Source organism: Alosa pseudoharengus, unplaced genomic scaffold (assembly GCF_046254945.1).
Source record: "Alosa pseudoharengus isolate Yale_2024_CS ecotype anadromous, Long Island Sound unplaced genomic scaffold, YU_APseudo_1.1 YU_APseudo_1.1_scf_23, whole genome shotgun sequence".
Classification (NCBI taxonomy): domain Eukaryota; kingdom Metazoa; phylum Chordata; class Actinopteri; order Clupeiformes; family Clupeidae; genus Alosa; species Alosa pseudoharengus.
This window is the reverse complement of record NW_027468685.1, coordinates 22,847,668-22,864,222: the sequence shown is the minus strand read 5'-3', so window position 1 is coordinate 22,864,222 and position 16,555 is coordinate 22,847,668. Positions and strand designations below refer to the sequence as shown.

The 16,555-nt window shown below is 45.7% G+C and overlaps 2 protein-coding genes across 2 annotated transcripts in view; one reads left to right on the top strand and one right to left on the bottom strand.

Moving 5' to 3' along the window:
* ext1c (exostoses (multiple) 1c) overlaps nt 1–10,365 on the top strand; it is a 42,850-nt gene extending 32,485 nt beyond the window's left edge. Inside the window, exons 2-11 of the mRNA XM_076302076.1 lie at nt 2,295–2,388; nt 5,202–5,309; nt 5,883–6,002; nt 6,701–6,833; nt 7,201–7,319; nt 7,600–7,695; nt 7,918–8,004; nt 8,185–8,345; nt 8,744–8,915; nt 9,562–10,365. Of these exons, the coding sequence (XP_076158191.1) occupies nt 2,295–2,388; nt 5,202–5,309; nt 5,883–6,002; nt 6,701–6,833; nt 7,201–7,319; nt 7,600–7,695; nt 7,918–8,004; nt 8,185–8,345; nt 8,744–8,915; nt 9,562–9,747 (1,276 nt within the window). The 3' untranslated portion in view covers nt 9,748–10,365. The remainder of the gene's footprint in view (nt 1–2,294; nt 2,389–5,201; nt 5,310–5,882; nt 6,003–6,700; nt 6,834–7,200; nt 7,320–7,599; nt 7,696–7,917; nt 8,005–8,184; nt 8,346–8,743; nt 8,916–9,561) is intronic.
* Nucleotides 10,366–10,412: 47 nt separating this feature from the next.
* LOC143140922 (mediator of RNA polymerase II transcription subunit 30) lies at nt 10,413–13,192 on the bottom strand. The gene is made up of 5 exons (XM_076302077.1): nt 13,048–13,192; nt 12,439–12,672; nt 12,189–12,347; nt 11,440–11,529; nt 10,413–11,255 (listed from the first exon to the last, which is right to left on the bottom strand). The coding sequence occupies exons 2-5, from the start codon at nt 12,670–12,672 to the stop codon at nt 11,163–11,165; spliced, it is 576 nt and encodes a 191-aa protein (XP_076158192.1). The 5' UTR covers nt 13,048–13,192; the 3' UTR covers nt 10,413–11,162.
* Nucleotides 13,193–16,555: the final 3,363 nt, after the last annotated feature.

Below are 16,555 nucleotides of genomic sequence, written 5' to 3'. Positions count from 1 at the left end.
CACTACAGTCAAGTGCTCTACAAAAATCCCAGCCAGCCAGGCTCCAAACTCCTGCCCTCAGTAAACATCACCACAGTAAGCTGAAAAAGACGTTCAGTTGAGCTAGGCCTCCTCAAGCGCATTCAGCCCATTTTGAGAGCGAGATCAAAGCCTGCCTGCCTTTCTGCCTGCGCACACAGACATGCTCTCTTAACCAGCTAACACTCCTAACGCAGCTCCGCAGAGAGCATCCTTATGGGCCCATTAGATGCATGCATCAGCACCAGCGAGCTGAAGCACAGAGGTGTCACAGGAGTTAACTCACTGACCCGAACTGACCGGAATACATTACATGTGTACAGTTAGTGTATTTACACAAGTATTATTTAAGTATTTCTGTCATCTCTGGTGTAGTCAGGGAATATATGATGTGTTTTGTACTGTTTGTATTGGAGTTAAGTAGGCTACATGATAAGAGAAGCCTACAGAGCAATGGAGTTATTAGTTAGTAGGAAGAATCTGGCCCATTTTAGCTAATCATTTGATTGATGGCCAACGGAAGGCTCTCCATTTATAAACACACTTAATGTATTCCGAAAGCAACAACAAAGTAAATCGACATTGATTGAAGGCAGTACCAACATTTCACAACCTCTATGCTTCAGAATGCCTTTGCGTCTGTAAAATTGTAAAAAAAAAAAATCAAAGTTTTATGTCATTTATTTATTCGGTCTGTTTATTCATTCGTTTTTATTTATTTATTTATTTGACTGTTTGTTTGTTTGTTTGTTTGTTTTTTGCTGTCAATCAGCGTATACCATCACGCGTCCGCAATGGTTATGCTGAGTGGCATCTGCAAAAGGTCACACATAAAGGGCCGCTTATGAGGGCCCTCTAACTGCCTGCGCTGGTCCCACGGGAGCTGGCGAGGAGGGAAGGGAAAGATGGATGCTCTGCTTGTTTACTCTCACACCCCTCGAGCGGCTAAACACGACGGGTGCCAACCCCTAAGATAGAGGCGCTTTCATTTGGCCATGTTTGCGCCTCTTGTAGGAACTTTCTAGAAAGGAGCGAGACGCCACAAAACAGTCTGGCGAAATGGCTGGAGAACATAAGGCTCTTTCAAGGGGCAAATGGTGTTTAGACTTTCCTTGCATGTATTTACACACAGAAACACACACACACACACACACACACACACACACATACATAATTATGCAAACACATACAGGAAAAAACATATGTACACACACAGTCAAAAAAACATGCAGGCATGCGCACAAATATTCCCATCTCCAAATACAGACACTGGCCAAGTTAAAACCAGAACAAAATGAGGGGGTTCAGTAGCAGAGCTGTAAGGAAAACACCAAATGACAAAGTCCAGCTCAGCAGCTCAGTCCAGTGGGCCAAATCACACAAACACACACACACACACACACAGACCCAATTAGCCTTAAAGTTGTAGGCGCACGCACACACACACAGACAGACACGCAAACAGAGACATACAAACATTTTAGACCCATAGAAGTTAAAGAAGTAAACACACATGCACACACACACACACACACACACACACACACACGCACACACACACACACACACACACACTTACACACACACACACTTACACAGGCACACAACTGCAAGCATACACATCCACCCACAGAAGCCTCACAAACTTGTGTTCAAGGCCTCGGTGGTAGTTGAGAGAAGTGTGTGTGTCTGGTCTGGCAGTCCTGTCATAAGTGTACGTGTTCAGTTTTGACGCACACTGTCACTTGGGGCTACGGGTGCAACAATAGGAGGAATGCCCTCCATCCCTCTCTGTGAAAACTAAAACCAGCGTTATGCAACAATTACAGGGCATTTTACACACTCAGTCCTAACACCACGGGACACACACAGTAGCAGTTTGGGGGGGGGGGGTTTGCACAACCACACACACACACACATACTCTCACACACACAGATAAACCCTCACACACACACACACACACAAACACACACAGCCTGCACACCTCTCTGTCCAATGATGGCATCGGCACAAAGGTGGCAGATCCAGTTTCCTCTGCGTATTCTTAGAAATGCTGAAATGGGTTGCCAGGGACAACAGCTTGAGTAACAAGGGGAGAACGGAGGCTGAGTGGAATCGAAAGCCCCTCCCCCCAACCCCCCACCTTACCCCCTCCCAAAGCCTTAGTCTTTCTTGGCAGTGAATATGCTCCTAGTTTTTCTTCCTCCACTCAATCTTGTTCTTTCTCTCTCTCTCTCTCTCTCTCTTTCTCTCTTTGTCTGTTCTTCCCTGACAGGTTCGACTACCAGGAGCTGCTCCACAACTCTACGTTCTGTCTCGTTCCTCGAGGCCGGCGCCTGGGATCGTTTCGTTTCCTGGAGTCTCTGCAGGTGAAGCCCCTTATGCAGCTCACTCCCTCACACACACACACACACACACACACACACACACACACACAAACACACACACTCAGACTCTTCACTGACTCTCGCTCTAGACGCACGCTAACACACTTTGGACAATTTGACACATGTGCATTCACACACACACACACACGCACACACACACACACTCACACACACACACACAGATACACATTAACACTTTCTTTGACACATGCACACAGACACACACAAACAGACATATACACACACACACACACACACACACACACACACACACACACACACACACACACACACACACACACACTCCATAATCCATAACTGTAATGTGGGCATAACCCCTGGAGGGTTTGTCCTTTGCTCAGACACACGTCAGCTCACAGACAGCGAGAGCACATTGAAGTGCAGGCAGCTAACTGTCAATAACCCCTGTGAATCTGTCTGTGCTGCTGAGGCTGAGTGTGGGTGTGTGTGTAGGTGTGAGTGTGTGTGTGTGTGTGTGTGTGTGTGTGTGTGTGTGTGTGTGTGTGTGTGTGTCTGTCTGTCTGTCTGTATGTGATAGTGAAGGAGAGAGAGACAGTGAAAAGAGAAATTGAGAAAAAAAGAAAGAAAAGTAAGAACAAGGAAGGATTGTGTGTGTGTGTGTGTGTGTGTGTGTTAGTGTGTGAGAGTGAGACAGAGAGAGAGATCAAGCGAGTGCGTGTGTGAATGGATGATCGTGTGAATAAGTGACTGAGAGAAAATTGTGTGTGTGTGTGTGTGTGAGATAGAGAGAGAGAATTAAAGTGAGACAGATAAAAAGATATAAAGACAGAGAGAGACTAGCATGTGTGTAGGTGGGTGAACGTGAACGTGTTCGTGTGTGGGCGTGTGGTCCATGGTGGCCGGAAGCGTGTGAACAGAGTCTGAGGAGCAGGCCGCTGCTGATGAGTGCTGAATGGGCAAAGCCACAGAAGCGCTCGGTCGCCCTGGCAGCCTGTTGCCTCTCCCTCCCTCCCTCCCTCACTCCTTCTCCTTCTGTCGTTTAACTCTCTTGTTTTCCACCCTCTCTCTCTCTCTCTCACTCTCTCTCTCTCTCTCTCTCTCTCTCTCTCTCTTGTCTCTTTTCTCTATTCTGAGTTCTTTTCTTTTTTCGTTTTCGTTCTGTGCGTTTTTCCAGTCCAGTCTTCACTCACTTCTTCTTTTTTTGTCTCACCATATATTTTTTTCGTGTCTTTCATGCCAGTGGAACTCACAAAAGGACTGGCAATATACAAGTGGAAACTTCCGGAACATCCACTGCACCCACCCACCCCTCAGTGGTGCTTAGAGGCACCATGGTGAAGCCCCTTGTTGCTACTCCCTTCTTTGTAAACAACACGCACACACACACTCTCACACCCACACACACAAACACACGCACATACACACAGACACACATACACACACCCACACACACACACAATACTAAGGGGGAATTTTGTAACAGACCCCCAGGGGGAAAAGCACTGGGAGTCAACCCACTCCCCTGACTCCGATCTCCGGAAAAGGGAGGCCAGGCGAGCCCCAGGCTTGGTGTGAACTCTGGAGGCCCGAGCGCTAGCCCGTTACCCTGGCATAACCCACAGGCCAAGCCTGCTAGTCTGCCGGCGTGCCCTTTAAAAGGCTCGGTTGAAAAAGCAGACACGAATCACTGGAGGGGGGCGAGTGCGTTTGATCTCCGCCTGTAGTTGTGCCGTAGTCTCTCGTGATTTAATTAGAAAAAAATGAAGAAAAAAAAGCCAAGAAACAGACACTTAAAACTGCTCCGAGATGAGCAAGGAATGTTAAAAAAAGAGAATGTAGAACAACATCAAAAACCTGACTGTAAACAAGCATGAGTGTGTGTCCGTGTGTGTGTGTGTGTGTGTGTGTGTGTGTGTGTGTGTGTGTGTGTGTGTGTAGGGGGGTGTAGTTGCGTAAACATCAAACTTCACTTCAATAAATCATACCCTCGCCCCTCTTCATCTCTCTCTCTCTGTGTCTCTCTCTCTCTCTTTTCTCTCTCCAGTCGTCCCTGGTTGCCTCTCTCCTGCGTGTGTTGGCTCTGGATGTGTAATTAGCAGGCTGGGGTGTGTGTGTGTGTGTGTGCGTGTGACAGCCTCGGCGCTTGGCCCTTTGGGAGTATGCAGAGTGAGTGGCCCTCGTTCAGGCTGCTGTCCCAAGGGTCATTCTCTCTCTCTCTCTCTCACACAAACACACACACACACACACACACAAACATACTGTATCTCTCACTCATAGACACATGCAGACTCTGACTTTCTCTCTCACTCTCTCTCTCACAGACTTTCTCTGTCGCGCTCTCTCTTTCACTCTCTCTCTCTCTCTCTCTCTCTCACACACACATACGCACACACACTCAGACGAACACACTCCAACTTTCCTTGTCCCCCACCCCTCTCTCTTAGCATATTCTATTTACTCAAGAGTAGAGTTCTGGAAACATCAATGTAACATCTATATTTCAGCGGCAGCTAAAAAGAACCTCCTGGGAGACGCTAACTGATTCCGACTCTTTCATCTTATTCTGTCTCTCGCTTTCACCCACTTACCCTCTCGAGTTCCCTTTTTTCTTTCTTCCTCTCTCTCTCTCTCTCCCTCTCTCTCTCTCTCTCTCTCTCTCTCTCTCTCCCTCTCCCTCTCCCTCCTCTTAATCTCTCTCACACTCAGTCCCTGTGTGTGTGTGTGTGTGTGTGTGTGTGTATCCTTCCATCTCTCTCTGTGTCTGTCTGTCTGTGTGTCCATCTCTCTGACCGCCTATTGCATTATGCCCCCAGGCGGCGTGCATCCCAGTGCTCCTCAGTAATGGATGGGAACTGCCCTTCTCTGAGGTCATCCAGTGGAATCAGGCAGTCATCGAGGGAGACGAGAGGCTATTGCTACAGGTAACACGGCACCATTGGCCTGCTTGTGCCCACGCGTGGTAGCCATTGCGATGAGAGGGAGGGGTCATGGGAATTTTTTTTTCTTCTCTCCACTTCAGTTTTGTTTGTTTTTGTATGGGCTTGTTTTATACAGATAGGGAATGAGAGCTCACGTAAGACAGCAACGGCATGAATGAAGACTTTTTCATGGTTATCGCACCGTGCCCGTTGACTTAATGGAATGGGCGCGATAGTGATCTACTACTGGAGGGGAGCAAGGCAAATTCCATATCCAATTACGGACTGCCCCAGACTAATAATGTAGCTCTTTGTGTCTATCAGTTTGCCAGTATAATGACACATCCATGGCGCCTTCAATCTTAAGTAAGACGGTGTCTCAGGCTCTGTCTAAACAAATAATAAGTGGAGGTTTTTTAACTGCTCTCGAAACTGAGTTGGAGAACTTTTTTAATTTAGCCCTGGTTTCTAATCTTCCCCTGTGTTCCCTCACTCATTTGTCTTTCTTAATGTTTTTCTCTTCCTCCATCCATCTCTCTCTCTCTCACTCTCTCTCTCTCTCTCTCGTTCTCCCAGGTGCCCTCGACGGTGCGGGCGGTGGGCATTGAGCGGGTGCTGGCCATGAGGCAGCGCACACAGATGCTGTGGGAGGCCTACTTCTCCTCCGTTGACAAAATTGTGCTTACCACCCTGGAGGTATGTGTGTGTGTGGTGTGTGTGTGTGTTTGACTTGGCTCACCTACTCTTTGCAACAGTGTGTGTGTGTGTGTGAGCCTTAGTGGGTCTTTGCCTGTGGCTTGACTCGGCTCAGCTGCTCCCACTGTGACGGTGTGTCTCAACTCACCTGCTCCTGGTGCAGCAGTGTGTGTGTGTGTGTGTGTGTGTGTGTGTGTGTGTGTGTGTGTGTGTGTGTGTGAGTGTGTGAGTGTGTGTGTGTGTGTGTGTGTGTGTGTGTGAGTGTGAGTGTGTGTGTGTGTGTGTGTGTGTGTGTGTGTGTGTGTGTGCGCACGCACGGGCACGTGCCTGTGGTGCTTAGCCTGACTGGTCGACAGGTCGCTGCTGCTCATGGGGTATTAGGCAGTCCTTGTTTGGGATGCTAGGAAAGCCAAACGTCATTAGTCTTCACTCAGATGAGCGCCCCCGGGTTAATTGCTAAACAAAACACGCAGATCTTCATTTCAGTAAGGACCAATACTGACACCTACTGGCCACAATAGGTAGTGGTTGAGCACTGCACCTCAGAAACAGACTTGGGCAGAGCAGAACATTTTTGAACGGCATCAAAGGAGCCTATTGGTTAATTCAGACACTCATGGGTCAAAATAATTGACCGGTGCTCTGGTTTGTGAAAAACTCACTCACAGTCTCTCTCTCTCTCTCTCTCTTTCTCTCAGATCATCAAGGACCGCGTGTTCTCCCACATCTCCAGGAACAAGTTCATGTGGAACTCTCTGCCAGGTGGTCTGCTGGTGCTTCCGGAGTACTCAACCCACCTGGCCCACTACCCATTCTACTACCTGAACCTAGGTAAGCGCCCCTCCCTCCCCGCACTGCCTCGCAGCAGTTTGTCCATCCATCTGTGTCCTCAGTCTTCCTGGAGCTTGTGACTCAGCTGCGGCTCAGGCACTTAGCCCCGCGGGTGACTCATACTGCTGGTGTGTGGGGATAGCGTCTTAGTGACGTGCGCTAATTATGTTGGTGCAAAGTTGCTGTGGCAGGCTGCAGGACGAATTTGTCGAGGCCCCTTCACTTTCTGAAAGGTCACCGCATGAAAAACAAAAAGAAAATTCCTTGTTCTTTTCTTGCCTCTTGACTCACTCGTTTTCTCTTCTTTCACTCTCCCTCCATCCTTCCTCTTGCTCTCTCTCTCTGTCTCTCTCTCTCTCTCTCTCAGGGGTGAGTCCGGGTCAGGAGTTCACTGCTGTCATCCACGCCACCTCCCCGCTGGTCTCTCAGTCCCAGCCCATCATGAAGCTGCTGCAGGTGGTGTCTAAATCCAAATACTGCTCTCAGGTACTCACCGCCAACACACACACACACACAGAGACACACACAGACACACACACACACACACAGAGCCTCCCTGGTCTCCAGCCTAGTGCATCAAATGACACCCCCCTCCCTCGACCTACGCAATTAGCTCAGTCTAAAGTGGTGTGCTGAGAGAGGGAGGTTAGGAAGAGTTTAACTCAGACACACTGTCTGCAGAGCCATCGTGTCATTTATAGTCTCATCTCTCAAGTGCTTCCTCCCTCACTCCATCTCACTCTCTCTCTCTCTCATATGCTCTTAGATAATCATTATATGGAACAGCGAGAAGCCACCTCCACATCGAAGCAAATGGCCTCCCATGCCAGTGGCTCTTATCGTCACAGACGGCAGAAGGAAGGTGAGCCTGCCCGTCTGCCCGGCGGAAGCTGAGCATTAAAGCTCGGCGCTGGCGTCTCTCATCTTGACATTTAAGGCACTCCAAAGTGACGGCCGCAATATTCACTGCAATCTTCTTTTTTCATCCTCCCCATCACCATCAACATTTCTCCATCTGTCTTTATTGCATTCTTTCTTTCTTTCTTTCCTTCTTTCTCTCTATCTTTATTTCTAACCCCTGCAGACGACTAGCCGCTTCCTGCCCCAAGTTGCCATAGAGACAGAGGCGGTGCTTAGTCTGGATGAAGATACCGTGCTGCTCACAAGCGAGGTCTGACAGTTTAATCTCTCAAATACACACCATTAATTACCTGCAAATTGCCAAATAGGCTACAATTATTATCTGTCAAAACAGCAATGAATTAAAACAAATGACCGTCCTTTCATATGAAATATATTCATTTGATTTATTAGGTAAAACAACTTTCTCATTAAACTTTTTTTTTTTCAGGTTAACTTCGCCTTCCATGTCTGGCGCAGTTTCCCAGAGAGGATTGTGGGATACCCTCCCAGAAGCCACTTCTGGGATCCAGTGAAGCAGGTGTGGGGCTACACCTCCAAATGGACCAATGAGTATTCCATCGTCCTGACGGGGGCTGCCTTTTACCACAGGTAATGAATGCCCTCATCTCAATGCCCCTTCTGAGTCTCTCCTCACTGAAGACTAGAGTTAGACCTCACACATAGTAAGCCACCCACAACAGAAAGCCATTAATGTGATTTAATGTGATTTTCTCAGTGCAGACCTACTCTAGTAAAGCTATACTTGCTGTACTCTCAATGATGATACATATTTATTGTAAGTTATACTGAAAAGTAAATAAAATATCTTAGACTGGATTATAATCCAGTATGCCAGTTACTTTATAACAGCTTGCTTCATTTTTATCTGCAGGAGTAAAACTCCTATCTGTGCTTCATGGCTCTTTGATAGTCAAAAATTGAGCATCAAACTTCCTCCCACTCTCTCTCTCCAATGCCACATCTCTCTCTCGCTCTCCTTCTATCAGGTATTACAATCACCTGTTCTCCTATTACCTGCCTCACTCGCTGCGAGCACTTGTCGACCGCACGTCCAACTGCGAGGACATCCTCATGAACTTCCTGGTCTCATCCGTCACTCACCTACCGCCCATCAAAGTGGCTCAGAGGAAGCAATACAAAGAGCTGCCCAGTCCACAGGTGAGACAGCAGCCAGCATGGAATCGATAACATCTCTCTCCACTGGTTACGTGACTGAACTGGTGTCTGTCTGCTGCAGAGGCAGACCAGCTGGTCCCGTTAGCCCTTGGGTGGGGAAATGCGGCATGACCTGTCACATTTGTATTATATTCAGTCATTCTGTAGACGCATGTATCCAAAGTAATTCACATTGTTGTATAGCACTACAATTAATCCCAAAACACCCATGACACTTATAATGCATTTTTATCTGACCGATATGTTTCTTCTGCCTGGAAATGGCATAAGCACATGACAAAAGACAACAATGTGCTAGAGGAAAAAAAAATTCTTGATCAAATATTATATTGAATCAAATTTTGGCATGTGTATGACTAATTATGGGTTCAGCTATACATTTTATCAGTGAGTGTGCTCATGGGGAATCAACATCATTATAATGATACAGGAACACACTTGTCTGTTTTGTTCTATTTCCAGACATGTTTACTGGTATATGTTTATAGTTAGAGCAAGCACTCTAGAGCAACTGGGTTACCATGATATGTTTGGATGCATCACATTACACTGTATTTTTTTGAGACTTGACACTTGAAGGCCCTCTTCTGATCTCCTGGTTCTCTCCTCTTTCTCTTGGTCCTGGCAGGGAACGAAGATGGCCCCGTGGGCAAACCCCGAGCACTTTACCCAGAGGCAGGAGTGTGTGAACGCGTTCGCCAGCTGGTTCGGTTACATGCCTCTGGTGCACTCCCAGTTCCGCCTGGACCCAGTGCTCTTCAAGGACCACGTGTCCGTCCTGCGCAAGAAGTACAAAGACCTGGAACGTGCCTGAGATGGATGCCTGGACAGACTTTGATTGATGAGAGAGAGAGAGAGACGGGTAGAGAGACAGACAGATGGGTGGGGTGGACAGACAGGTGGAGAGAGAGACGTGAGAACCCCCGAGGCAGGGAAAATAGGTGGTGGAGACGAAGAGTCCTCCGCTGGATCGGGACGAATCAGGGGACCAGAACTGCCTTGGGTGGACCGACAGAACCACCCCCACTGGAGTCTGTGAAGCCTCAGGATTGGAGGAGAGGAGGGGGGCAGGGTCACCCCCTCTTTCTCTGGGGCGGCACATTGGTGCTCCGTCCTTGACGGACAGAAGTGAGGGCTGAAGAATCACGCAGGGCTGTGAATGCCCAGATCAGTCCTGCTGCTACTTTGAACTGAAGGAAAAAAACAAAACAGTGGTATGAAATGAAATGTTCAGACCGACACCAGACGGACTGGTGCAATGAACTCAAAACAACAAAAAAGGAGATGAAAGTGGATTCGCAAAGCGATGGGCGATTTCACCTGCTGTGGTTACAATTGCTAAGACCAATAAAACATTTCCTAAGTGCATCTTTGTCATCCCACCCGAGTTGGTGTCTCTTTACTTTCCATGATTTGATGATTGCAAGGTGCCAAATTACCATCACAAGGTATTCAGAGAAGGAGCAAAACTCAAATGAGTCATTCATAACCATTTGTAGTTTATTTAGTAAAAAAGTAAAAAAGAAAATGTCATTGTTCAGTTTGTCTGTTCGTTCAGTGCTTATCATACAAAATGTTTTGTTCTGACTGGCTACTCATACAGGATTTGGTACTCAAAGTAAACAAAATCATCTGGGAAAAGAAAGTGTCACATGTCTGTAGCACCTTATGCTAGTAATGTAGTCTTATCACACATATTCACACTCACTCCCACACACACACAAACAAACAGAAATCTTTTTTAATATTTCACAGGCACCTGAGAAAATAGCTGCCATGTTGAGCATGCAGGAAGACGATTCACGCATTGCCACAAACATCATTTGGATCCAACATCTTCTCTGGGTCATTTAAGGCCTTCACTTCTTTGGAACACATTCTGGTTATGTGATAACTTGATAAACTGAATTATTCTACACATTCAGAGCTTCAATATGACTAGAAGGTGAACCTGTGCAGCCCAAGAGTATGACAAACAAAAAAGATAAAAACAAAACATAGATTACGCATCGCACATATGAATACAGAAACTTAATTAAAGGAGAAAACCACCTGGAGTGCACTAGATTACAAATTGTAGTGTCCTGCAAGCTGCAGTAGGAGCCAGGCTTTTGAACCGTAGAGTTCTGGGCCACAGACCAACAGAGATGGACTGCCATTAGGTCAGCTGGCGTGTTTGAATAGCATGAAAGGTGGACGGATCATTGGAGCTGGATAGGGTGGACCGGATCAACGGAGTGTTAGCATGGCGTTGACGTCCCACAAGAGATTCCTCAGCTGGTCCATCAGAACCTTCATCTCCTGGTTCTTCTGCTTCACCTTCTGCATATGGTAACAGAACACAGAGTCAAGGGGCTGTCCTAAGTATTCCTCACACGAAAGATCACAGATAAAACACATAAAAACTGGCCCAAATTTACATACATGTTCCCCTCTAGTTGAATTTCACTCTGGACATTGAAAGAGTGACCGAGCGTTAAGTTATATTCAGAGAAGGAGTACCAACCTCCAGCATCTCCCGTTTCTCCTGGCTCACTGCTGGACTACAAGGCTCCACGGCCACAGAAGCTATCTCTTCACCAACATATGGCACCAACTGCAATTGAAGGGTTGGGTTATTACAGAAGACATTTTGAAAGCACAGGCAGTTTATTAAAAAACATCAGTATACAATACTAAACGTAAAGATAAATGGTAGCCACATATGTCAGATATCAGTGGATATTGATGGGCAATTCCACGGAAAATGGACTTTGTCACATCCATAACGCCAGTGAAATGCCTTGGCATTTGCATGATCATGTGAATGATAATTCATTTTTTGTGCATTTTTTCTCATGTACATTCTTCAGCAAAAATAGCAAATGCTCAAATTCCATGTAATCATTCACATCATACCATTACATTTTATTGGAATTATGGATGTTACAAAAACGTAATTTTCCATGGAATTGCCCTGATAGATATAAATAAATGAGTACTGAGGAAGCCACAGATCTGCCTTCAATAATGCTAAACCAGTACAGCATAGCAGGGATTACAGTTTGCATTACATCAGACCATGAAGTGTCTTCAACATGCATATTATGTACAAAAATAAGTCGACACGTACATTTTTTTGTACATAATATGCATGTTGAAGACACTTCATGTACTTTTTGTACATTTCGAGTACTTTTTGTACATTTTGGTTTATTAGTATCTATTCTACTCTTTTCGGTTTATCTCCCCTCTAAGAAAACGAGCTGTTCCCACCTCTCCAGGTGCTTCCTGCAAGTCCGTAGTCATCTCCACGCAGCGCTCATACAGCAGTCGCAGCTTGCGGAACAGCAGGGTAAGCTGTCGCAGGTGTTCCTGCAGTTTGCCAAAACGGTCTTGATAGGCGGCTTGACTTTGAGTGACTCCGTTCGGCAGCTAGGGGGGCAGAGGACGGGGAACGTGCATACAATCAAAGACCTACATGTAGGCTCGTTAGCAAACAACACTGTTGTTATTGTTAACTTACTTGAGTGGCCCTTGCCAGCTGGAAGACCTCCATGGTGCGACTAACAATGTCCTGAACGGTTTCTTGGCCAATTCTACACAAATACACAGGAGATATTTCTCGCAAAGCACCTTGAGGCGGCATAGGGGGCTGTTGACCAGTACCTGAAGCCGGATGCATGTGAGGTTGTTGTTGTTGCTGCTGGGAGGGCATATTGGCCAGAGTAGGGCCCTTCGTGGGCATAGAGGCAGCCATCTGTCGGCAAAAGACGGATAACGTAGCCTGTTTCACAACATTGATATCAGCAGCACAATCCTCCGCAGCTAACGTTACACTTCAAGACAACAATGAAACAATGCAATGAAACGCGACGTTGTAAAGGTCACGTTAAAGTTAAACGATGAAATGCTATGCTACAGTTTATAGGTATGTATAAAGCTATTGTTTAACGTGGTGGAAATCTAATACATTCTGACTAGTACTATCCCCGTTAATGTTCTCGTCAAGGAACAAGGGCTTTGAAACTCAAACAAGTTATTGGCGTGATATTAGCTAACGCTAATGTTAGCTATCTAAAGTTGAATGAATGAAGTTCGCGTTAATGCAAAAATACCAATTTCAGTAACTCACGTGATCTAACCGGAGTTGGTCTTGTCTTAAAGCCACAATTGAATGTAGCGGGTTTTTAGAAATGTAGGTCCTGTATTAAGACACTACACATAAATTGCCATTATATTACAATCTCATATCTGCTAACACTGTTTTCAAACAGAGGTGAAAGTGTAGTGAGATTCTGGCGTCATTTCCTCTTTCAGCTTAAAGGCGTCTCACTCATACGCTCCACCAGGGGGCGACCCATTCACAGAGTGTTCAGAGACGGTAGAGGCTCTGAAAATGTTGGGTCGCAGTCATAGACAGTAAAAGAAAAGTCGCAGTCAGTGTTGCCAATTTAGCGACTTTGTCGCCAGCGAGATTTCATGCATGTAGCATGACTCTTCTGAGTAAGCATTGAGTTCTGCTGTGCTGTGAGAGTCTCATGCCTGTTTTGTCAATTACATCGCGTTCGCCCAAAGTGTTGCCCCATGATTAAAAGTCATGACAGGCCTATGAAGTATCAGCTCAGACAACGTTAAGGTGCAGCAACTTCGGGTGAGATTACAACCAGTGTTAATGAGACGAGAGCCATGACAGGGAAACAGGAGCACTGGCCAGCATCCTTCAACAGCCACATTGAACAAAGGAAAGTAGGCTATAGCTTTATCACAAGCAAAACAGATAGTTTAAAATTGAGCATGCTAGTTACTAAAACCTATAGGCTATTCATTTAGGTTAGGTTATGTAGCCTCAGTTATCAATGCAGGACAGACTGTTGGCAGGGGGGCAAAATATAGCCATTGTCTTAAAGGACAATTCCGGCGCAAAATGAACCTGGGGGTTAATAACACATTTGTACGAGTTCGACTGTTTAAGTGTGGTGCTATTTTGAGCCTTTTTAGTGGTATAGAAATAGCGATTTCTTTCTACTGTACGTGTGCCCCGAAGGCTAGCGTTAAACACTAATTAGCGGTTTGCAATAAAACTGGTCACATTCGACTAGCATGAAAATAAATCCCAGCGAACGGTCGAACTCGTACAAATGTGTTATTAACCCCCAGGTTCATTTTGCGCCGGAATTGTCCTTTAAGGTTAAATTGTGTGTAGGCCTAGCCTATGGTGAAGTTAATCAGACTTAAAGCAGTGAGAATCAGATGCAGCAGTTGGGAATAGGTTGGAAATGAATGAATGACTGAAATGAATGAATTGATGCTCATTCTGGTGTATAGACTACCGTTGTAGAAGACTTTGTCGTAGGCCTATCAATTAATATACAAGTATATTAAATACAATATATTTAAAGGAGAAAATCAAACAGGTGTAAAGAGGAATTAAAGGGCCATCATCGGTTTTTTTTTTTTGGGGGGGGGGGGTGCACGACGTGCTGACGTAATTGATGTACAAATTATATTGTGTGGCATCATCTAGCGACTTTTGGAGCTGGCTTTAGCTACTCTCCATTTGAAAAAGTTGGCAACACTGTCGCCCACAGATAGACCTGAGAGGACAACAATCCAGGCTCGGGTACTTGCAAGAGGCAATGGTCTTTTGGGCCCCCACCGTCAACTTCAAGGCAGCTCTGCCTGAAAGCCGCTATAGGGTTAGGGTTAGGTATGGCAGCGCTGCCTTGAAGTCAATGGTGGGGGCCCAATAGACCATCAAGCGTAAGAAGCAACCTATTACAGGGGCCTCTCTGAAGTAAAGCATAAGTAGCTAAAAAGGAAGCTAGGCACATTTAGCCTACATGTAAGTTAAGATCAATTTAGGGCTGGCATCATATGAATGGAGGAAGAGAAAGAAATCTATAAAACCTTTAACCAGGGTCAGGATTTGGAGGGTTATATTCAGCCAGTTAACATCTAAGTTGGCCATTACCATCTTTAAAGGGACACCAGGCAAGCCTGATGCTTTTTCTCTACGAAACTCCCCCTCGCTCGGTCTGAAGCTCTTTTCCTTTTCTTTGCATCTTCCGTCAAGGGTTTTCGCTGCTTCTTCGCCGGCTCTGCCATTATACACACCTTTGCAACAATCGCTAGCGTTTCGTTAGCCTCCCTCTGTGCTGTGGATGCAGGATGGAAACTGAAACTGCTTCGGTCGCCGGGTACGATACACTGAACTTGCAAGCGGGATATTCTTCCTACAGGCAGTAGGGGCGGGCGAGAGAGTCTTCATTCGCCCTGTAATGAGTCATTTAACCATATACCGACTTACGAAGATGAGTAATTAACACAAAAACGTTGCCTGGTGTCCCTTTAAAAAGGGCGACTGACTGTTCACTTCTGACCATATTTTCACTAACGTGCCATAGTGTCTCACAGGTGCTCTGAAGTTCACCTATAAAAGGACTCAAAGCTGCCATCTTTGCCCATATAAGGAGATCCGATTACCATCTTTGCCTATAAGGAGATCCGGATCTCCATATATGGGCAAAGATGGCAGCTTTGGGTCCCTTTTGTAGGAAAACATGGTACCCCCTCCGCTGCGCGTCAGGGAATTCTTTACCTCCGTTTGTCCATTAATTCAGTATAACGGGAAAACTCGGCGGCCGTTATCCCTTACTTAGCCACCCCACCAGCCAATTAGAAAAGAGTGTTTCTTCTCTCTGGGGGATAAGCACTCTTAAACTTAAACATAAAATACAACTGCAACAATTCTGAAAGAATTCTGTCACGTCTAATCTATAGATACAATGTACCTATGTCTATCTATACATGCAACTCTCTAACCTTGGAGACATCATTTACAGCTGAAGAAGCTATCAGGCTCTTTCCTATCCACTCATTACCCATGCAAAACCTCTCCTGAGCTCTTCAAAGCTGCATTTGCATTGGGACAGTAGTTCATCCCACACATTGCAAGTGCTGCACCTTTGTGATTCATAAGCATCAGATAAGGCTTTTGCAGCTTTAAATGAAATTACATGTAAAACAAAATGAATTGATTTGTGTCATCATCCAGAGGAAATACTTCTAGAAGGCGTGTTTTAAAATGGCATTTAAGTGCAGCTAGTGCAATGAGAATTAGGGGAGGCAGGGATTAAATACACCTACAGTATAACGTTGCAAGTTTTTACAACTATTTCCCAGGTGAGTCAGTTGTGAATGATTGAAAAAGATAGTTCTAGATACTGTAGCTATGAAGTTGATGCCATGAGGTCACCCTTCTTTTCAGAGGATGCTCTGCTAAAGCATCTGATTTGATGGACATGCTGTGCCTATGTGGAAAAAAATGGATGATAACTTTCCTGCCGCACCTGTCCTAGGTTGCAGTAACTCTAAAGCTGCTCAAATGAACTGATCAATCTGAATTTATTCTAATTGATTTTACAGTATGTTAATTACTTTAGTCTGAATGTAATTGATAGATTCTCTATATATGTCACCATCAGTAAATGCTGGAAATGGCTATTAGGTAGTGGATTTTGGATTTTGGGCATTCAAGTACCTTTTTCAGTCACCAAGCCGAATTTTACACTAACATATTTATAGAGTGGACAATGTCAAGCTCAATTCCATGCAGTCATACTCTCACAGTACCCTACAGT